At 35.0% G+C, this 23,219-nt stretch overlaps 3 protein-coding genes and 1 pseudogene across 8 annotated transcripts; 1 reads left to right on the top strand and 3 right to left on the bottom strand.

Annotated features, from left to right (window-relative positions):
- Nucleotides 1-3,784: 3,784 nt before the first annotated feature.
- On the bottom strand, nucleotides 3,785-5,670 carry LOC142548432 (protein RETICULATA-RELATED 3, chloroplastic-like). 2 transcript variants are annotated; one of them, XM_075656749.1, is made up of 2 exons: nucleotides 5,606-5,670; nucleotides 3,785-5,144 (listed from the first exon to the last, which is right to left on the bottom strand). In XM_075656749.1, the coding sequence occupies exon 2, from the start codon at nucleotides 5,122-5,124 to the stop codon at nucleotides 4,036-4,038; it is 1,089 nt and encodes a 362-aa protein (XP_075512864.1). In that variant the 5' UTR covers nucleotides 5,125-5,144; nucleotides 5,606-5,670; the 3' UTR covers nucleotides 3,785-4,035. The 2 variants fall into 2 exon arrangements, with proteins under 2 accessions (XP_075512864.1, XP_075512865.1); XM_075656750.1 differs by lacking the exon at nucleotides 5,606-5,670 and adding an exon at nucleotides 5,206-5,560.
- An 871-nt stretch (nucleotides 5,671-6,541) lies between these two features.
- Nucleotides 6,542-10,280, top strand: LOC142548431 (mitogen-activated protein kinase kinase SIPKK-like; annotated as a pseudogene).
- Nucleotides 10,281-10,849: 569 nt separating this feature from the next.
- On the bottom strand, nucleotides 10,850-16,644 carry LOC142548430 (casein kinase 1-like protein 12). Of its 2 annotated transcripts, XM_075656746.1 has the most exons (14): nucleotides 16,329-16,644; nucleotides 16,209-16,249; nucleotides 14,402-14,471; nucleotides 14,140-14,288; nucleotides 13,926-14,021; nucleotides 13,765-13,835; nucleotides 13,168-13,229; nucleotides 13,006-13,069; nucleotides 12,845-12,929; nucleotides 12,636-12,762; nucleotides 12,443-12,525; nucleotides 12,305-12,368; nucleotides 11,951-12,093; nucleotides 10,850-11,398 (listed from the first exon to the last, which is right to left on the bottom strand). In XM_075656746.1, exons 1-14 carry the CDS (start codon nucleotides 16,402-16,404, stop codon nucleotides 11,093-11,095), a joined length of 1,437 nt encoding a protein of 478 aa, XP_075512861.1. In that variant the 5' UTR covers nucleotides 16,405-16,644; the 3' UTR covers nucleotides 10,850-11,092. The 2 variants fall into 2 exon arrangements, with proteins under 2 accessions (XP_075512861.1, XP_075512862.1); XM_075656747.1 differs by lacking the exons at nucleotides 16,209-16,249; nucleotides 16,329-16,644 and adding an exon at nucleotides 14,700-14,782 and having other exon boundaries at nucleotides 14,140-14,471.
- Nucleotides 16,645-18,305: 1,661 nt separating this feature from the next.
- On the bottom strand, nucleotides 18,306-21,970 carry LOC142548428 (IQ domain-containing protein IQM1-like). 4 transcript variants are annotated; one of them, XM_075656744.1, is made up of 10 exons: nucleotides 21,594-21,970; nucleotides 21,416-21,490; nucleotides 20,505-20,862; nucleotides 20,247-20,361; nucleotides 20,015-20,080; nucleotides 19,748-19,836; nucleotides 19,580-19,667; nucleotides 19,261-19,491; nucleotides 19,055-19,156; nucleotides 18,306-18,958 (listed from the first exon to the last, which is right to left on the bottom strand). In XM_075656744.1, exons 3-10 carry the CDS (start codon nucleotides 20,825-20,827, stop codon nucleotides 18,542-18,544), a joined length of 1,431 nt encoding a protein of 476 aa, XP_075512859.1. In that variant the 5' UTR covers nucleotides 20,828-20,862; nucleotides 21,416-21,490; nucleotides 21,594-21,970; the 3' UTR covers nucleotides 18,306-18,541. The 4 variants fall into 4 exon arrangements, with proteins under 4 accessions (XP_075512859.1, XP_075512858.1, XP_075512860.1 ...); XM_075656743.1 differs by having other exon boundaries at nucleotides 21,416-21,970; XM_075656745.1 differs by lacking the exon at nucleotides 21,416-21,490.
- Nucleotides 21,971-23,219: the final 1,249 nt, after the last annotated feature.

Below are 23,219 nucleotides of genomic sequence, written 5' to 3'. Positions count from 1 at the left end.
ACCTCACAGTTTTTTCAATTAAGGGAAAAGGACAGCTTTAATTTGAAAATGATACTTTGTAAATTTTGCTCGAACGAAGTATTCTCAACAATTATGTCCACTGGCCTTTCTAGATTGTGAACTATTTTTTAAATCACTGTTCATGAAAATCTATATAAATTTAATAAGGATAAACTGTCGTTATTTATAATTATGATATTGATTGATTAGTTTGACTACGTACGCATGACATTATTATAATTGTCCAGAATTCTCAGATTTGGGTACGCAAACAATTTAACTTGTCATTACCAAAACCAGCTGTGGATAAAATGGCAATGGATCGGGCGGAGACGGGTTTATCGTCTCATTCTCATCTCCGAATTTCATCTCCACCCTCATGCTCGCCCCAATCCTCGCTTTTTCGGGTTCGGGGAATCGCTAAACCCGAAACTTCGGGGATCAACTTCCTATCCTCGCTCCCATCCCTATTTCAAAAATATTAATATGGCAAGACGATAACGAATTCAGATACTTTTTCGAACCAAAATTTATTATTATCCATTATTATTAGAGATAATATTAATAATAAGATTATTAATATTTTAAAAAATAATATTATTATATTATTAATATTAATAATATTATTATTTTATTATTGATGTTATATGCGGTACGGATTCGGGGATTTTGGGGATGAAGATAGTAATCTCATACTCGCTCCGAATTACATCGAAGATTTAAAAAAATCCCCGGACCCGAACTCAAACCCGAAAAAATCAAGGATCCCCATCCTTGTTTCGGATTTTTCCCGCAGGGCCCCAAACCCGTTGGAAAAATTGTCATCCCCAGGATAAACCCTCAATTAACGTACAATTATTTTTCATAAATTATTTGTTTGTCACTACCGATTTTCTCTAGTCACACGCGCACCCAACACAATACATGTAAGCAAGCTATTGACCTATTCATCTTCTTAACATATTTCCGTTACTTGTTCGATCAGCTACAAAGATATTAGTTATCAAAACTAAATGATTTTCTTACTTACAATCTCTTAAATCAAGATCTAATATATCTTCTTTAACTATATTTTATATATAAAAAGTGTTTAATATTCCAAAATTATTAGGTGAAACAAAGTCTAAGAATAAATCACGTGTTATTTGAACTATCGACGTATAATAAGATAATATATGGGATTATTTATCAACCATCCCTTATCCCATGTACCAAACTCTGCCTAATAATAATAATAATTGATACAAATTGCAGCATTTTGAATACTTCTAATATAACGTAGGGTAATGAAAAATTATGACAAATATTTGGAGATCCGCGTGCGCATGGGGATGATAAGACCAGAGAAATAATTGCCGTATAAATCAATATTTGTTTGTTTGTCAAAAATCTTGGAGATACACAACTCGGACACTTGTGCTAGCTTCGTAAATTGATCATGTTTCGATTGAATTATTAATTTAGCGACACAATGAACACTCCAAGGTCATAGGTTGATTTAGTGCAATCAACCCGATCCACACTCTCCAAGATCAATCACGCATTGATTTTAAAATTATTGACATGTCACCATCGACAGTCGAATAATGGAATGCTAAGCTGTATTATCTCAAGAGTCTATCTATCTATCTATCTAATATTTAATATTTATTGATATATATAGAGTCCGTATTTTTAACCTTGAGAAATAAATTCCTTGATAAATATACGATGATGCATATAATAAATTAGCATCGAATGATGTAGGGACCCGAGCTCTAACTCAATTCTTTTCGGGATTAATCGGATCTTTATTCAAAAATGTGGGTCAAAATTTTACTTTTTAACATTAATTCAGATGTATATAAACAAGCACAAGATAGTTCTTTATTTTATTTCAATAAACATAATTACATGTCTTGTTCTAATACATTCATACAAACCAGTGTTTAATACAAACTACAACCACAAGTAGTACAAGTCTAGTTAGAAACAACTAGTAATCTTCGGCGCCCGAAGTCACCACGCTATCTCGAACTCATCTCTGTCGTGACCCAGATCCTGCCCCACCTGTTGTTATGCACACATACAGACATAACAACAGCCGGAAACTCCGGTGAGAACAAATCCCAGTATAAAACATGCATGCATGCTAATACATAATCATAAATCATGCATGAAAGCAATAACAATGGGTTCCATAGTCTATGAAACCAATCTATATGAGCATGCAATTCAAATCAAATCATGTCTTGACTCGACTCTACTCTACTCTAGGGATCTCGGTGTGAATAAGACGTCACTGTCTGTCACCTACCCTCCCAATCGGGGTAACTGTACGTCTTATTCCTATACTTCGGCCCTGTCTGTATCGAATGTCTACAATCGGATTGAATCTGATCCGAAGCGTCGATACAACCGAATGTCTAGTTTGACAAGTCTGCCAATGACTCTCCTATCTCAAATGCTTGAATATAAATCTATAAACAAGACATCATCATATCAATGGATTAGAATATAAGTCCATAAACAAATCAAAATCATATCAAAAGATAGACAACAATTCTAGTATGTGATTTGATTGGGAGACTCAAATTGAATCTCATTTGAGTTGTGTCTTCCCCAAACAAAACATGAATTATACATTTCGTTGAACAATTTGTCGTAGTCGAAGTCTCGCTATCAAAGTTGCCAATAGAATCTGAAATGACATGATCAAAGTGCATTCTATCAATACATATAGGACTCAATCTTTAATCTGAATACAATTCGACGGCATAATGGCGGATTCTCGATATACCGATCAACTCATAAATCAACACAATATAATCAATATCAACAATTCACCATTCTCTTTATAATACACATTAACTCTGAAATCTGAACATGTTAAATCATACATATGCTGGAATTCATAACAATTACATACGGTACCATTTCTTCGATCCGGTTGCGAATAATCGTTGCTTATAATCATAAGAACATATATCTACAAGCATATCCAAGTTTCCCCAACATCAATATCTCAAATCATGCAGGAAATGAATGAAACTTACATCCTCTTGTAGCCTTTGAAGTGAGGAACAAGAATTTAAGCTTGGATTAACTTTTGGATAAGTAAATCTTACAAAATCAAATAGTAAAGATGGAAAGAAAGCTTGGAACCCTTTTCTCCTTCGTTTCTCAGCTGATGGAAGTGTTAAAAATGAAGACTCAGCACAATTCTATATATATATATATGGCATGTGTCATCATAAGAAACAAAGGTGGCTTTCTCGCATGCTGCACCGCGGGTACGCTCCATCTAGACCGCAGGTGCGCTCAAGCTTCGGCAGTCTATTCATTTTCCAAAATCGACGACCGCGGGTGCGCTACATATAAGACCGCGGGTGCGGTTACATCAACGCGGGTGCGGTTACGTTTGAACCGCGGGTGCGGTGTCATTTCTGTAAATAATTTCCAACTCTCTGTCCATCAACCGCGGGTGCACTCTTTCTTGGACCGCGGGTGCGGTGACCCTATAGTAAAAATGACCAATTTTCTGTCCATGCACCGCGGGTGCGGTATCTTTCATGGTGCGGGTGCGGTCTGCCCTTCATTCAAAATTCTAATTTTTCATATCTCTCCTTCCCCCATCTCATTTATTGCTTCTCATTACATGTCATGCATTCTCATATCTTTAAATATCGCATCAATGAAGACTAATAAATCTCAGGCCTTACAAATGATGTACATAAACATGTAAGATTGTATGATTATTGGTTGACAAAGAAAGAAAGACACCAAAGATTATGGGCGTCAACAATGAAGTGAATGAACTTTCTTAAAAAATGAGACTTGTTGGAACCTAAACACAAAACCAAGTTAGTGAATAGTCAAGACTCGAGCCAGAGATAAATTTTATCGTTGTGTCGATTCAGTTTCCGAAAAGCTCTGAACGCTGAGGGTAATCAAGGGGATTGTGTTCTTTTTTCAAAATCAATCAAATTGAGCAACCATTTCTTGATCGACCAGAGGAGACTTGCAATGCATAGAGAGACCAGAAAACGACCTACATCACTTGGAAGCAGAAACACTAGTTTGCAAATCATCGTCCTTGTTTTTCACCAGTTTCTCCTTCTCTTCACCTGATCCATCCTCTACAGCTGCTGGGATCGTTTTAGGAACACTTTGCGACCCTGTAAACCTGGCCAAAATGACAAACGTCATTCCGCCAAGAACATTGTTCAAGCATCTCAAAACTACAACAGATGTCTTGAATAGGAAGGGTGGGAATCCCTTGGCTAACACAAACTCGACTCCATTAAGAGTTTGGTATCTCAAATTACTGCTGACACCCATGTGAATAGCCCACGTCGTGGCATTCAAAACCATTGGAGGAGGCTTGTTCGGTGTCTCAAAACTGGGATCCATTTTCTTCCTCATATTGATCAATCCATTGGAAATACCAGTCCCAACGAGCCCAGCCGCAAATCCAACAGCAGCAAATAGAGCACCTTTATAAATGCAAGTACCAAGCCTATTCACCAAGCTAAAAGGCCCAGGTTCGAACATATGGCTTGCTGGAGAACTCGCAAAAATTCCTGGAAGACTTTGGGTTGACAATGACAGGGTTGGGGCCAGGAGATACATGAGCACAAAATTCAGAATGGAACCAACAACAAGGGTCGAGAACACGAAATCGAGCTCATTGAGGCCAAAATTGGGACGTGATGCCATGTCTCCAATAACACATGAGCTAACACCAACCAATTCTTCCATCAGAACTTTGAAAGGAAATTGTGGATCGGCAGCAACCCTTGACCTCCATCCATTTATAAAAGCCCCAATGGTTCCAAAGCCATCCCAAGACGACTTGGATTGACGGGAGTCTCCACCACCACTCCACCCACTGCTGCCACCACCCCCACCACCATTACCCTGACCAACACCAATATCTCCGCCGCCACCAGCACAAGGGGCGTGAAATTTTGACTCCAAATCAGAATTAAGCAGTTTCTTGTGTCTGCATTGCAATGCAGGGAGGAAAATATTACAACGGAAAGTCGTGTTGGTAAATCCAGGGGTCAGTTTGGCAATGAGAGGAGAGGTGGTGATGAGGTGACGGTGGCCAGCAATAGAACAGTAGCAAAGCCGAGCCGCCATCTTTTGAATTGAGATAGGCCCTGAAAATAATCAAAATATTAATAATTGATGGAAGCACACTGAAATTTCGTCTACACCCACCACTTGACTTCAAAGGAGGTGAAAACAAAGCATCTAAAAAAAAGGCACAGCCGAAGAATGTGCACAATAAAGCCAAAACAGTGCCTTCATAAGCAATACATGGCTACATTTACAATTGAAAACACAAAACGAGAGAAACCAAGAATCAATAATCAAACAACATAACTCGGAGAAATCACACACGGAATTCTTTCAATTCCACCAGCACAAAAATCCTAAACCCTACTCGCAGAAACATAAACTAAATTCAGTTAATTCACAAAATGCAACACGAGACAAGAAAATCATGATTGTAATAAATCCATTATGCATTCACTCAAGCAAACAAAATTTTTTAAAAAAACATCAAACAAATATTATTTTCATTTCCATTTTTTTTTTATAAATAAAAAAAAAAAACCTGATGGGTGGACTAGTCTTGTAGTAACAGTGTCGCTGAAAATACTGAAATGGGGAAGATGAGCCATCACTAGTTCCATCTATTGTTAAATGGGCTTTCCGATTAGGTTAGCCCAAAATAAAATACCCAATATTTAACGTGTTATCCTTTGGGCCTGATATTGGACTTTGAATTCATTTTTTGAACGAGGCACGATGTATTTATTAATCACACAATTTCTTAAGTAATAACAAAATTATTTGTGTTAAGTTTTAATATAATTCAGAGCGCAACGAACCGATTTATCATTTATTTGTTAAAGGATATCTATGCTATATTTATTATGTAAATATATATTGATTTTCAAATAAAACAATTTGTTAGGTTATATATTTCTATTATATTTATTATATATTATTAATAGATTTAAGATATCAGAATAGCTAATTTTGATGTCATAATTAGTTTTTTAAATATCGATAATATTATCACTCTAAAATTATAAAAGTTTTCTATCTTCATTTAATAAAAAAATATTATAAAAATCAATTTTGAGTAAGTCTCTTGTGAGACGGTCTCACGAATCTTTATCTGTGAAACGGGTCAATCCTACCGATATTCACAATAAAAAGTAATACGCTTAGCATAAAAAGTAATATTTTTTCATGGATGACCCAAATAAGATATCTGTCTCACAAAATACGACCTGTGAGATCGTATCACGCTGTCATCAATTTTAGCAAATTTATATATTTATTTATAATTGTCATATTCACTTTCTAAAGTTTTTAAAACTATTAATATATTTTTTTTTCACTTTTTATCCAAATTTTAAATTTTTAAATGATATTAATATAAAAAAATTATCATAAAAACACTAAATTAAAAAATAAAAAAACAATCAACATAAAAATATTACATATAAGTAGCCTTATATGGGATAATGGGAGGGAGCAATTGGAGGTGGTGAAGTATCCGAGCGTTCCCATTTTCATCTGTTGACAAAGACGAGAAAATAAAGTCGCTTGTCTGTGGGTCTGTCCAAATTGGAATTCAACCAACTTCAGAGTTTTTCTTTGGAATTTTTAAATGACTTTTCCCCAGTCAATATAAAGATGGCACCTTTGCTAATCGAGCACAAAACACAGAAAAGAGTATAACAGAAGAATATCGGAATCGGAGCATGAAGAGTAAAGGTACATGATTGTTTGCTCGAGAAGAAGGGAAAGAATGAACAAAGGGGCTTTGGCAGCTAACCTGAAGCTCACCATTCCTCCTCCTGATGAGGATTCTCTGTCCAAATTCCTGTAATTAATCTTCGTGTTTTCTAAATTTAAGGTTATTTCTAGAATGGGTTTCGTTTTTATTTGGTTTTATACAGGACTGAATCAGGAACTTTTAAGGATGGTGATCTGCTAGTTAATGCTGATGGCATTCGTGTTGTCTCCAAGACTGAAGTTGAGACTGTATGAACATATCGCTTTCTGGTTTGATATTTCCTTTTTCTTTTTGCGATTCTTGAAAATATCAATGCAATGTTTTATAAGAACAAATTTTTGTTGCTATGGAGATCTGTCACTGTCATACAACCTTTTATGTATTGCTTAATTGTTTAGTCTTTGGGCTATTTTTTCCTTTCTTTGATATCTATTGTCTGGTTCTGAAGTAGGCAGACCTGCAGAAGAGCCAAATTCAGTGCTTTTTGTTTTAAAAAGAACGAAAAGTTTGAGCCTATTGTGAGTATGCTTGATGGATCTTTACTTTAGGCGTTCCTTGGTGTAATCTGATTTTTTTTAATTATTGGTTTGCTGTGTAAGATTATGGCCACATGAGCTAATAATTGATTTAACAAATATGCTATTGTATTTCTTATTTAATGAAAGGATGCACACCTTTAAAATATAATGAGGAGTTTGATCCTCTGTCTACCCTTTAATCACAATCACAAATTTAACGTGAAAGAGGTAAACGAAGAACAAGAGATTCTCTTCTATTCCATCATCAAGTAAGGGGTCAATTGAGGAAAACCGCATCCATCAATTGAATTTTGCAATTATGTAGCAACATACGTGAAATCGTGAATTTATACTGTCCCTAACTAATGAATTTAATCTTTTGTGCCGCTGCTAGAACGATTTCTATGAATAGTTGAAACCGCATGGCCGCTATGGAAACATGCTTTAAATTTGCATGGTTTGAATTTCTTTCAGCCAAAATTAATACAGCCATCAGAAAACCAGTTGTGCTTAGCTGACTTTGAAGCGATCCAAGTTATTGGCAAGGGAAATGGTGGTATTGTGCGCTTGGTGCAACATAAATGGACCGGTCAATTTTTCGCTCTCAAGGTACACAAGATCGTTCTATATATTAACAAAAGATTCATGTTACACTAAAATTATCTATGAAAATGGTAGAACAAAGACATGAAAGAGATGGAAAAATGAAATTCTTATAGGTATATAGATTAGATAAGATTAAAGAGAGTTCTTTAGAATATGCCACTTAATCTGTGTGTGTCACTAAATTCAGTTTCCTTTTAAAATTTAACACTTGATTCAGGTTATTCAAATGAATAGTGAAGAGTCAGCTAGAAAGCATATTGCGCAGGAACTGAAAATTTTTCAGTTATCCCAGTGTCCCTATGTTGTAGTTTGCTATCATTCTTTCTACGACAACGGTGCAATCTCTATAGTCTTGGAGTACATGGATGGGGGATCTCTTGCAGATTTTCTGAAGAAGGTTAATAAGATTCCGGAACCGTATCTTGCTGCAATTTGTAAACAGGTAACATATCATTTTGCTTCTGATCCTTAGCCAACAAATGTTTCTCAAGCGCTAGTAATATAAAAGTCTCTCCAAATTCTGGTGACATCATAGGTACTCAAAGGTTTGTGGTATCTTCATCATAAAAGACATGTCATTCACAGGGATCTGAAGCCATCAAATTTGCTTGTAAACCACAGAGGTGAAGTAAAGATCACCGATTTTGGGGTCAGTGCAATTCTGGCTAGCACATCAGGTTTGGCCAACACCTTTGTTGGCACGTACAACTATATGTCTGTGAGTATAATGCTTCTCATCCTAATCAAATTTTTTACTGTGAATGGTACTCGTTTTATCTTGTTTTTAGATGCTCCCTTGCTGTGGTTGATTTGTCAATTTGTCATAATTTTGAATCTATGATGATGTGTCATTGAGGAAAGTTCTTTGCAAATAACAATCTCAGTTTAGACCTTATGGAAAATCAAGATATTATAGCTTTATCTTGTGAAAATTTTATCGCGTGAGCAAATAGTACGAGCATACACTTCCCAAAGGGAGCATTCATTTATGGCACACATGCATTTGGTTCCTTCTAAATGAAGTATAATCACATTTCATCATACTATGGATTTTGGCGGTTTACCTTCATGTATGACCAATACACTTTACGTTTCCATCTTCATGTTTTAGCCTGAGAGAATCTTGGGATGCACCCATGGATACAGAAGCGACATCTGGAGCCTTGGTTTTGGTTCTTCTTGAATGTTCAATAGGGCATTTTCCATACTCCTCACCACAGCCAGGTGGATGGATAAATGTCTATGAATTGATGGACACCATTGTCAATCAACCGGCACCTTCTGCGCCTTCTGATTTATTTTCTCCCGAGTTTTGTTCGTTTATTTCTGCATGGTAAATATTAAACTAAGTATTTGTTTTAATTTTCTATTAATTTATGACTCCGAGAAGGTGTAATACTCACAAAACCCTGGTAATTTATGTAATATCATTTCTGAATCTTTTGATTAGCTTTGCCTTTCTAGCACACATGTCATTTTGTGGATTTTGATTTTCTCAGCATACAAAAGGATCCCAAAGATAGATTGTCAGCGAATGAACTTATGGTACTGCATGCTAACTGCTCTGCTCATCTTAAAATTTATTCTTTTGGAACTGGTAACGATTATATATTTTCATAAAAATAGGTGCACCCCTTCATTACCAAGTACGATGACATTGATGTTGATCTTGCGATGTACTTCTCCAGTGCAGGGCCTCCACTTGCCACACTTCAAACAACAAGGTTCGACATATAAATTACGGGAAGCAATCTTCCCTGACTTAGTTCATATATTTTCCCTTCTTGTGGTCTAAGTTTGATAGATATTGTTAAGTAAAATGAAAAAGAAGTCCTAGTAGTCACTGAGATCTAAAACATCAAGATATGAATATGAAACGACTTTGATAATGTAATATTTGAAATACATTGTGATTTTAAAAAACTGAAAAATAGAAAATTTATTAGCTATCACTTATATAAGAGGACAAAGTTTTTTCATTCATTGTGATGCTATTCTGTTTCGTCCTTGAGTTTTGTTCTAAATTTAGCTTGGGCATTATGTGGAAATAAGTGACAAAAAGTAGCGTAAACAGGTGGAATATGAGATTTTTGGCGTCTATGATAACCTGCTTTGGTTCATTTACATGATTTTCATATAAGTTTAAACAAAATGTGTAGGTCGCTAGATTAATGCAATATTCAATCGATGGATGCGGTTTTCTTACTTGAAGAGAATCTTCCTTTACTTCTTTTACGTTAAATCTAATATTCTATTAAAAGGAGTCGTGTATTGTCCATATCCGGAGTTGTTATGTATCGTGACTTGTTTTTAATTTATTTTTTTGTAATCATAATATGGATACATATTGCGAGTTGTCTTTAATTTATTTTTTTGTAATCATAATATGGATACATATTGCGAGTTGTCTTTAATTTATTGTCTATTATTATTGTTATTCTTTAAGTTTGAATTTGTGTTATATTATTTTTGAAAAGATTGAGAACCTAATTTTGAACTCGTTGTGCTTGTTCATAACTGTTTCTCCAAGAAGAGGTGATCCGGAACATGTAATATTTTTATTTTATCTGAAAAACCAAAAAACAGAAAAACAATATATTTCTGGTGCTCTAAGGTGCTATTGTTGTTGGATCAATTATCTTAACTTACTGTGGTGTTTTATACAACAAAATTTACATCTCACGCATTCTTTAATTATATTACCTCAGGAGTCAGGACAGTGCATTTTGTAGCCTGACGAAGCAGCAAAAACAAGCTCCACATAAAACAAAAAACAAAAAACAAAAAACAAAAAAACATGTCCATCACGAGACAAGGAGGAAGTACTTAAAAGCATCGAACTTCTCAAAAACTTAAAATAGGGTTACATTCGAAGCTTAAATTGAGTCCATTTATCTGAACTTGGACAGGAATAATTTTGTGAAAAAAAAAAGATTACGGTGGTCAATTTTACAACTCAGAAACACCCAAATGGAATCAACTAAAAACTCTCTCGTGCAATTCTCTCATGTATATATCAGCTCTATATATCCTCACAAGCACAAATATTGACAGCCTTGAGATTTTGAAATCAAATCTGTTCCTAGGAGAATTACCAAGAGTCTTTTAAACTTACCTCGTGACTACGACACTATTCAATAAATAGATAGCTTCATATTTCATTACATCAAGGATGATTTCTATCTTCATCAATCCTTCCTTCATCCTCAAAACGCAGGCTCTCAATACCCTTTATTGCAGAGTCGTAATTAGTCCTCCCATAAGAAGTATATTTTGGTTCAGATGACATAACAATGGGTGAGCTTCTCTGTCCAATTGAGATTTTGTTTACAGTAGCTGTGCTAGCCGCCTCAGGGGTACGAGAACGGGAAGGATCAGAATCATTTCCCATAGTGGAAGTGTCTCGGGTTCCGGATATAACTCCCCGTCTCAGCGATCCGCTGGACTTTCCGAAGAAAGTGGAGCTTGACAACTGCAAACCACCAAAGAAGTTAGACTAATGTAGGACAGCTTGTCTAGGTGATATGACTGAAATTTGAAAATGCATGACCATCTAAATTTATACACACCATGTAATCATTCATTTTACCCAAGATAAGATGTGAACGAGGAAATCGGCATGTCCGAACCAGAAAAAAGTTGGGGAATTGGTCCAAATTTCACCCTCCGTCATAAATACTAGATTTGGCTGCCTAAACCCCAAAATGGTATACCCAGCATATCTTCAAATTGTTCAACACTGCTGTACAAAGTATTCCATTTAGTGTGGTATTTAAAAAGCCGACGTGGATTTGCTAGTTTAACTATTTTTGTACTCACGATAGCCTTCACTTTCAAGTTCACTTTCAACTCCTAGCCTACAAAGTGCCCCAAAAGATGACAAATAAACAAATAACTCGATATGCATTTCCAAAGTTCAACACCAAGTATTCTACCTGACCTGCAACGCCTATTGCCCTCTACAAGTACAATAACAAGAACAGAGCTGTAATCTACAAGTCAATCGTGGGAAGTAAATTTATACCATAGCATCCTTGCTTGTTGAATCGTTTGCCACTGGGCTCTTTTGTCTAGAGAAGCTGCCAGCATTAACAATTTGTCTAGAACTTCTCCTTCTAGTTGGATCTGCTGAAGAAGTGGTGGCACCTTGTCTCCCCTCTTCCTCACCTACAGCAAAGTTAAAAAGATAAAAGAATTTACCCAAATGTGTGCCAGAAACTATCCATGATGTCGAAGCAACATATAGTCATATACCCAAAGAAAGATCAATAACAAACATATGCAGCGAGGTAAATTGTTTCGAACTTAAACTGTCTAAATAAATCACAATGATTATGTCTAAGAAAGATGACCAAAGGACAAATCCAAGTGTATGAACCTAGGTGACGTTCAACATTGGGAATTGCAGGGGGGAGTCCAAAGCTCGTTCCAGTACTCGGCCCCTGAAACAAGAAGACATAAAAAAAGCATAAAATGAAAATCACGACTCAATGAAATCTCAGCCTCTTTCACTTACAAGAGCTCGGGATGGAGGAGCAGCCATCTGTGATTGCTGACACTTCAAAATAGTCCAATCAAAAATATAATCAAATTGAAAACCTGCAAAAAAAGGGATAGTAATCTACTATTTATCAGCTTTCTTAGTACAACTGAAACATTAAAAGAATTGAGGAGTGAAGGTAAAACTTTTCAAGAGAAGATATTTCAACCTTCACGAATGAAAAGATCACGGAATATTCTCTTCAAATATGCATAATCAGGTTTGTCCTCAAAACGCAGTGCACGGCAATAATGAAAATATGATGCAAACTCAGTTGGATAACCCCGGCAAAGCGACTGGAGAAAAGTAACTCAATCGTTAAACAGGCACATAACTATTACCGAGTACATCCAAACTATAATGTTCATCGTAAATCACCTCAATAGAAGTTGAAACCTTTTTCTCGCTAATTTTCTCATATTTCTGTTTCTTAGTGCCTGCTTTTAATCCCTGCCAAGGAAGACTACGCAGTACACATGTCACAGGACAGCTATTGCATTATAAGAACCATGATGACTATGATTTTAAGTAATACTTACGTTCCTCTCAAAAAGTACATGAGGACATATCCAAGTGATTCCAAATCATCTCTCCTGCTTTGCTCTATACAGCGCATGAAGAAAAATTCAAGAAGCGGGAAATTTAAATAACACGAGTTTATGAATCAAATAGATAAGGGTAGAAAAGAAACAATCACTTACCAATGCCCAGGTGAGTATTCATGCTGGCATATCGTGCAGTTCCAGTTAAGTTTTTGTTCTCCCTACAGTCAAGATAGATGTAACTCAAAACAAAGATTAAGAAACAATCACATATGCAGAAATACTGATTTCAGAAAAAAAAATATCCAGCATAGAATTGAATACGACGTGATCTGCAAATGAAAACTGAGAAGCAAACAAGTTGATTTGTATCAAAAGTTGCATTTATGTATCTAATTTCTAGATTGGCATCAGAATACATTTTTGTGCAATGGTCGGTGTATTCAGTTGATAAGCCACTGAAAGAGGGAAAAAATTAATCAATGAAAAGCACTCGCAGTATAATTCTACAATAAAAAATGTTGGGTTACAAATTGGTGATTCACATGCAACATTCAAGGGCCAACAAGTCACGTACGACCATGGAGCTAAGTGCCTCAAGATATCTCAAATAGCTAAAAATTCTATAAACCAATTTAACATAAAGTGAAAGTGAAAACAGGAAAGGAATAGCAACCTTTTCAAATTTGAAGCACAAATGCAACAAGTGTCATCTACGCAACGGTTACCGACAAAAGTAACTGATTTTCATCTCACCTGTAAGGAATATGTTGGTGGGTTGAACTGTCTCTGTATTTCTTAGCCAGACCAAAATCAATGACATATACCTAGCATCATTGTCAAAATAGCATAATACATCAGATATATGTTCTAATAGAAATGTCCAAATAAAATGAAGAATAGCAGCAAGCAGTGACCTGATTTGCACGCCGTCCCAATCCCATGAGGAAATTATCGGGTTTGATGTCCCGATGTAGAAATGACTTAGAATGGACAAATTCAACACGATTAATCTGACATTAATATTTGAGATAGCTTATTATAACAATTTCTGGAATCTGTATTAAAACGCTGCTACATAATTATTCATAAATTAGTGTGGTCCAAAACAACATATAATAAAGGATTAACCATTTGATCAGCAAGCATGAGAACAGTCTTGAGAGAAAGTTTCCTAGTACAAAAATTGAATAGATCCTCAAGGCTGGGTCCAAGCAAGTCCATAACTAAAACATTGTAATCACCTTCCACACCAAACCATTTTACATTTGGTATGCCAGCTGAAAGTTGATGAAAGTGATGGAATTACAACCATGACAACCGTCAAATATAGTTTATGAGAGAAGTCCGTGATTAGATCAACAATGATAAGATATTCTTAATAAAGCATTACTTCCGCCCTGTAAAATTCTGTACAACTTTGACTCATATAGCAATTGTGGATGTTTTGTCTTCACATTTTCCTGCAGATGTCAGAAAACGGACCTCATCAAAAGAGAGATTTCAAGACATACAACTACTCCTAAAAAAATAAAAAATAAAAGAAAAACAAGTGGGAAGAAAAGGTAGCTTAAAACAAACAAGGGTTAATGGTTTTCTTAAAAACAAATAGTTGGAACATTGGTATCACATTTTATTTGTTAATTCTCGACCAATCAACACATAATGATCAAAGATTTTAAGAGACATACCCAAACCCTTCCCCTGTGGATTAGTTTTCATGTTCAAAAGAAATACATAGCAACATAAAAGAATGATGCTTGCAATACTTCAAGGCTCTGCAATCATGGAATAACACTATCCACTGTGCTTGCACAGAAAATTGTTGAAATACTATTCATGACGAGAACTAATAGTCTTGTCATGATCGGCCATCAACATTAAACTCTTAATGAGACACGATAAACAGTTTGATCAACTCAAGAGTTAAATTATATGCTTTTTTCAACTTATACTTGTAGTATAAAACATATTTATTTCTTTCGGAAAATATGGTATGGCATGTAATTTCTAAAGGAAAAAACGACGATACCTGCAGAAAAAGATCTATGGATGAATAAATTCAAGCTAGTTTCAAATAGGGTAGTATCAATAGATACCTAAAGTTGGTGGATCTATATCAATAAGTTATACGTATATTGGGATCAAGGGTATAACGTATTAGTTTATATCTAATCAATTTGATGAAAAACTACTAAGGGTTCACATCAAACTAGTGCCCGGTAGAAAATAGAAAGGCCGTGTATAAAAGACAATTAATGTCTAAAGAGTCCACGATAAAACTACTATAAAACATAGTGCAAAATTTTGCAGTTGCGCTGCTGAGTAGAGCAGTTCCACACCTTCTGTTATATCTGTTCCTCTACAGACACTGAGAAAAAAGTGAAACGTCTACATATTAGGGGGCGAATTCATCTACTACCAAGAACCACAACAAAATTATAAGAACCAAGTATACACATCACCAATCATCCCACCTTCATGTGGTCAAGTCAGTGAGAACATTCTAACTTACTTCCAAAAAATATGAAACTCGTAACACAGAGAAAATCGTACCAAGCCCACTAAATTCTTGAATAATATGAAACCACAAACCACACGCCACTCCTGAGGATAATTTTCTTTTCCATTCCAAAGCATATATATGATTATGCATCAAGCAGTGACTTGATGTATTGTGCTGCGACACCCGGGAAAAAAACGAAAATTTACTCAAAAAATGTATTATTAACAGAGACACTAAATTCTTGAGTAATATGAAACCACAAACCACAAACCACTCCTGAGGATAATTTTCTTTTCCATTCCAAAGCATATATATGATTATGCATCAAGCAGTGACTTGATGTATACATGATGCTTCTCAAGACACGAAACTGCCAAAAGAATGACAAAGATCTTAATAATCATATCTTTTCCAGCTCGAATTAGAGAATATTAACTCCTAAGAGATGTTTGTATCTTAGACTCCCTACGAAAAACACAAGGAAACCACGAAAGAAACGTGTGCCTGAACATTTTTCCTGAAAAATGTCCTTGAAGATATAATCTTAATTTCATTCCATTTTGCAGCATCTCTAAAATGTTAGAAATCAAACGGAATATGACTTGCACAAGCAATTAAGCACCATGATTCCAAACTCATCGCTAGCTTTGATAAAAAATAAATAAATTTGGACTTAAAAATTCAAAGAACTCACGAGCTTAATTGCCACCTCCTCATTAGTCTGAAAATTCGTCCCTGCATCAAACGACGATACAATCAATCGACAACGAACCAAAGTGAGAAAATTTTGAAAACAAAATCGTAGAAACTGCACCTAGGTATATCTCCCCAAAAGATCCGCTGCCTATTTTCCGACCGAGTCGATACTTATTCCCCACTCGCGGCTCCATAATTGAGAACCCTAATTTTTAAGTTTTCCTCCAGCTACATGAAATTCATTCGCAATCTGACTTCATATCGACCCATTAGAGAAGATATCGAAGATTTGCGGGCTCCGTTTGTCGGTAATTAAAAAAGCTGCTAAAAGATGATTGATTTGCTCCTTGACACTGCCATAACTACGGTTAGGTTTCAAGCCGGTGAGGAAAAAAAATGGAAGAAAGTATTTACTCAGCGTGATGAAGCTTAGATCCAAAAAGAAATTTCCGCGTGTGAGTCACGCGTTCAAAACAAGCGTGTTCGAGGGGTTCGATTCACGAGCCAACCTGGCGAAACTTGACATGTCACGTGACGTTTTTTTTAAGGTCCCTAAATATAAAACTACTAATTTAAATCTATTATTATTATTAAGAATTTTTAAAATATTATTTTAAAAAAAGAATTTTTATAATAAAAACAAAAATAATGTCTTGCTCTGTTTTGACTCTTCTAATTTTGTTCTTATCTAATATCAATATTATATTTTTGTTTTAATTTTTTTAATTTTCAATACACTTTTGTTTTTAATTTTTTTATTATAAAAATTTAAATAGCAATTCAGTCTCTTGATAATTTGTCAAATTTATCTTTAGTCTCTCGATAATTGTAAAAAAAATTACACACAAACGAATCACATGTGCAAAATAGCTAGTATATATTAAACTTTATATTTGATCTTTACTTGGTTTTTATTTTATACATCTTCTTCAATATATCTTATAAGATGTATAAATTCAATATGAAACAAAGTATATGGTTTTTTTTTTCCTTGTAACATTAGAATGTGAAAGTTTTGGTATGGTTCTTTTTATTATTTATAATTTTAGTTATTATCCTAATAATTTTTAAAATTTTTTGAAATATTTAAAAATTAAATTTCAATTATATTCGGTAATAAGCAATTTAAAAAGTTTTATAATAATATGTGATGAAAAACTTGAGGCATGAATTTATTTTTCTTAATAATTTAATTTTTATCTTTCTCGCATATCTTATTAAAAATAAATTAATCGTGGCATGACTAACTATATTATGATATTTATTAACTTTCTATAATTTTGAAAAAAAAAAATTTAATGTGAATGTAAATACTATTATTTATTATATTGCAATCAAATTATTTATCCCGCCAAAACAAGTGGGATTCACCTTTACCTCATTTGAAATAACACAGCTCTATGAAAGAACACAACATGATAAATCATCTGACAAAAAAGTCCGAGAATTATATGTGTTGATTTGGACAATCTTTATTTATTATATTTAGATTTTAAGATGGAGTTCGATTGAATCCTAATTTTAACATGGTATCAGAGTTCAGACACACTGTTATGTATTTTTCTATCTTATGGGGTCACCAGCTAATATCTCGTGGTTTATTCTTGGGCGTGATTAAGTATTTTTTATTCAATATCGACTGAATTAAATTCTTAAGAATATATATGAATTTAGACAATCTTCTCCCTTGAGCTAGCATCTGAGTTGAAGTTAGGCTCAAACCATGATGTTAACATAGTATCACAGACCAAGAGATATCATTATGTGTTGGACTACTTTCATGGACCATCCGTTAATGTCTTGTCTTTATAGATCATACTCTAATGTCTTATAAATTTTACTCTCTAGTTGTTCATTCTTAAACGTGAAAAGATATATAAAATAAATTATTGAGAGTTGTATATATAGACTTAGACACTTATCATCTCCCTTGAACTAATTTTTGGAGAGAAATTTGGCCAAAAGTCTTAATCTTAATATTGTGAATTTGGAGAACAAAGACTCAGATTCAAAACTCAAATGTAAAAATTCCCTCCTGAGCTCAATAATAATAATAATAATAACATTGCAGCATTTGAACCGGTCAGACGAGATAAAAACCAATGAATAAACTGGATTGTCATTATTCTTCGGTGTTACAAGATGAAAGCAAGTTTGCTAAACAATAAATAAATAAATGATGAATAAAAACCTACACGCCAACTAATATACCCACCCAGCCAAAACTTAGGAAAAACAAAGATTTGGCATGCATTTGAACCATATACAATTTGAACATGAGATCTGCTCGTTTATGCAGATAAAATACAGCCGCTTCATTTTTTAGATAAGTTAGCTGCATGGACAGGGAGGGGTTCTTGGACTTGGAAGTCCCATATATGCCACCCTCGGAGACAGTCGAACATTAGGACTCGGCCGAGGAGAAGGAATTGGACCATAGTCTTTGATAGGAGGTCCATATGCCACACGGGGCGAAAGGTTAACTTTTTCAAGGGCACGGAATTGTAACTCTGCAGGGTACTCTCGAACACATCCAATACGGGGTCCAGCTCCCGTGCTCCATTTGCAGGACATACGCCTGGCCAAGTTGTAAGGCTGATTATCCTTCTGATCCACTAATGTGATTTCTTGTTCTCTCATTGGAATATCTTTATTAATCGTGATAGCATTGTCACAAACGTGTATTGAATTCGAGTCTTCGAATGGATCCTTCCCAAGAGGAGGGCGGTCATCATCCGTTGCACATCTCTGAACAAAAATGCGGGTGAGGATTTCGTTTTGCAGATCCAAATTGTTAATAAAATCAAGAAGACGAGATTACAAGCTTAGTGAATTTTCTGTTACCTTTACGTTTACAAGGTCGACATCGTGTTCCTCAAGGAAGCTTAGGAATTCTTGAAAATTCTCTTCCGTGGGGAGATAGTGGCCACTGTATGGCCAAATAGCCTGTTGATTTAACAAACATTATCAGATTCGTGCATAGAATTATGCTGTATGCCGTTCATTATAGGGTAAGATCTTGTGCGATCTTGAAACGGTTGTTAATTTACCTCCAGAATACCAGCATGAGCAACCAATCTTCCGGCTGCAGTAATGGCTCCACCAGCCAGGAAACTCGAATGCTGGAACAACCCTTTTCTCTTTTGCCCCACGTACAAAGTTCTTGTAGTGCTAAGAACAAATATCCATTTTGAGCCCTCAATGGTGTCGATCAAGGCACCACTTTCTTTATACACAAGTTTCCCGTTTTCAATCACAACCTCGTATGATTCTCTCTCTTTCTGAAAAAGTCGAGAATTGAAGTACAAATCAATTAAACAGTCCTTGTATACTATGCAAAGCACGCACCAAATATGGGTTGAAACTTACTGGTCCAAGATATTTGATGCATTGACGTTGCAAATTGGTCCTTGAGCACTTCTCTAGATTTACTTCTTTTCCATCTCCAACATCCAACCTTCCAGTCACATATCAAATGTTAATAGAGGGATTCAAAAAGACATCTAGTACCTTGCAAGAAAGGTAATTTTTACTTACCAGTAGAAGAAAGGTTGTGCACTTTCACTTTGGAACCAGACATCATAATACAGATGTAGATTGTGACCGTATCGATGGCGTGGATCAATCTACAGAAATATATAGCAGCATGCATGAGTCACTAGATCAGAAGCCAAACCAACTGAAGCAAAAATCTATACATACAAGGTAGCTAAAACATGGAGTGCAGCAAGTAAAAATTGCAATGGATGTTTTCAAGGGATGATTTTATTGGACTGTTGATCTTAAAGGATTTACAGGGCTTACTGCTTCAAGCCAGTGCTGTAGGGCAAGTTTCTGAGCCTTCTCATCTTTGGACAATCCCTTTCCAACCTGAAATTTAAAGATATTCCATCGTTAGTTTAGAGTTAGAGATTGTAAGACCAATAGACAGTGTAAAAAGCGTTTGGGAGCAGGAAGTGGCCTGGCTCGAAATTTGATGTTGCCTAAGAGCATATGCATCAAGTTTGAGGAGTTGAATCAATTTCAGGATAAATACCTTGGCTGCTCTGGTACGCGCTCTAGCCCAACGTGAAACAGCAGTTTCTGGTTTCTCAACATTGAAGAATGAAACAGAGCTCCGTTTGAGAGCCGCAAAGTCCAAGGCTTTCCACCTAGAAATGTCAAATATTATCAATTAACTTGATGGAAGCATTACAAAAAGATAAACCGGGAATAGAACCAAAAAATACGGTCAAAGAACTATGCAAGTTGAAGTATTGAACTCCGAGTTTTTTATTAGTTTGTATGGACATACCACAACTCCTCTACAACAACTGCACAATCCGCAAGGTTTCTTCGAGTCCGATAGCTCTTGTAGACCTTTTGCAGCTTCACCGCAGCTGCATCAAGCTCGCTAACGGGGCATGGAGAAAACATTATGGCCGGTCCAGGGAGAGAAGCCGCAATTACTATCTCTTGTGTGCTACTTTCCAAATTAACACAATCGGAACCTGGTTTTCTGATATCTTGAACTAGATCCTTGAATGAAAGTGAGGTTTCAAGTACTAGCTGTGCAGGTTCACAGTTCTTCAACTTAATAGAATTCTTTCTTCTCATCTTGTTGCGCCCTTTTGCCATGGTGAAGGCTACAGAATCTGCTTTGCCAAAGCTCTCTGCTCGTAATGTCATGGCATGAATTAGGATAAAAAAATCAATTTCGAGAGCAGATAAACTGTGTTCCGACACATCTTGAATAATTGAAACAAGCAGGGATAGATATAGTTATAAAAAAAATTTCAAGACCTTTAATTTACTTGCGCAGTTTGTTATAGAACTCTCATGTCAATTTCAAAATTCTTTAAAAGACAGCATACAAAACCTCTTTTCTAAAGCGTCATTATCGGAACTGGAGAATAAAACTTGATAGTTGATGATTGACAGAGTCCTTAAATCTGGGATTAAGATATAAAGTGAAACTAAGGAACGCAAAAACATCGTCGAATCAGCTTGTAGTAAAAGGTCCCCGAGTCTTAATTTCACGTTCTTGGCGTGAGTTCTGATGATAAATCTGTTAAATTCCACTCCCGCAGCAAAAAATCCTTCCCATTAATAATACCAAATGAAAATACCCTATGTGACTCATTTTAGGGGTTGAAAAATCAAGAACGATCGGGGAAAACTCGAACCAATTAAAGGGTTTTCAAATAAAGATTATAAACAATTCACCTGTAATGAAAGACGGTGGATTAGATCAAAATCCTAGTTTCTTTTTTAATCTTCTCGCAATAAATGTGGATGTTCCTAAAAACGAGCACCACCTTCCCCCCTTAAATATGCCTGCCTTTTAAGTGGGATTGTGGAAATCTTGAAATGAATTTAAAAAAATCGAGGCTGACTGACGGGCCTTCAAACACGGGTTCACGGTCGTCTTCGAATGCTTTTCTCGTACCCAAATAAAACGAAATTTCTCGAAATGGGAATGCAGAAAATCGCGGGACTTTTCAAGTCTTCACACTCACTTTCAAAGCACGAGCCCGATTAATTGAATTCGAAGCTCGGCACTTTTTCCTAATTCGGCTTTCGGAGGCTAAACCCCTCAACAGTCGCCTAAAATTAATACGAAAAGCAAAAAGAGTACAAAATTTAGATTCAGTCAAAGAAAGTGTGCCTCAGAACGCAGCTTCCATGAAGAATCAGAACAAGCGCAACGAACCCAGCTTTCAAGAAAACTAACATATGCGACTCTCGCTGAAAATTGTGTAGTGGGAAAAGGGTTTTCCTTGGGTCAAATAGCCGATAAAATGCAATTAACTTTTTAAAACCTGTTTGAATTTATTATAATACTTTTAATTTTCTTCTACAAATTATGCATGTGATTTCAAGGGATGATGACATTAGTCATATTTCAACTTTGGCTTCTTCAAGTAAATGGAGTGTAAAAGCGATTATAATCATTTTTTTTTAAAGGAATTTTTTAACTTATATATGGTTTGAATGTGAATGATATTAATTTATAAAAAGTTTGACTAAGTTCAAAATTATAAATCATTAACATAAATTTTCTTTAATGTAGATGTAAGATCGTGTCGAATGTATTTTTGACTTGGCTGGTCAACTGACAAAACTCTGAATAGTCAAAGGTGATGAGACACGAAAACGCGCCAACACCAAACAATATCGACCATTTTGGCAATTAAATTAAAGTAATTAATTACTTGTTATTTGGGATAAACTCAAAACTATTAACTACCACAGGTTTCATTTATTATCTGGTTGAATCATTTAAAGTTAAAAGTTAGTCTAATTTAGAATATATATTATTTTAATTAAAAATCTAGTTATAATTCCATTTTCAGGAAATAAATAATTTTCAAGCAAGTACCTGAACATTCTATATTTTAGGGGTGAACAAAATTTCAGTTAAACCGAATTAACCGACCGAATCGAGCCAATTCGAAAATTCGGTTCGGTTATTTCGGAAATTCGGTTTTCAAATTAAAAAAATTCGGTTATATCGGTTAATTCGGTTCGGTTAAAGTTTTCAAAATTTTGAAACAGGTTAACCGAATTAACCGGTATAATAAATATTATTATTTAATGGTCGCATCTCATATCAAAGTCAGACACAACTCATTGACTCGATACAATTTAATTTGGAAAAATATCAGGTCTGAATTTAGGATTTTCGGATTCGAATCAGATGGGGTTGGACCCAATAGCTAACCCAAAAAAATAATCGGATTGAGATGGGTTCGGGTCAACCCCAAAAATTTTAATTTTTTTAAAAAATATATAATTAATAAATATTGCCGACATTTTTGTATATTGTATGTCTGAAAATATTTATTTTGAACATTTTTTTTATTTTTTAAACAATTGTTTATTTGATTTAATAATATATTTTATTTTTTTATAATTAGACTTTCAAATTTAAATCATATATATGAAGGAGATTTTGTTAAATGTCAGGTGGTAGAGTTGCTTTCAGGTATGAATCATGAAAATTATATCATATTTAGAAACTTTAGAG

Source organism: Primulina tabacum, chromosome 6, assembly GCF_025594145.1.
Source record: "Primulina tabacum isolate GXHZ01 chromosome 6, ASM2559414v2, whole genome shotgun sequence".
NCBI lineage: Eukaryota > Viridiplantae > Streptophyta > Magnoliopsida > Lamiales > Gesneriaceae > Primulina > Primulina tabacum.
This window is presented reverse-complemented; position numbering and strand designations above follow the sequence as displayed.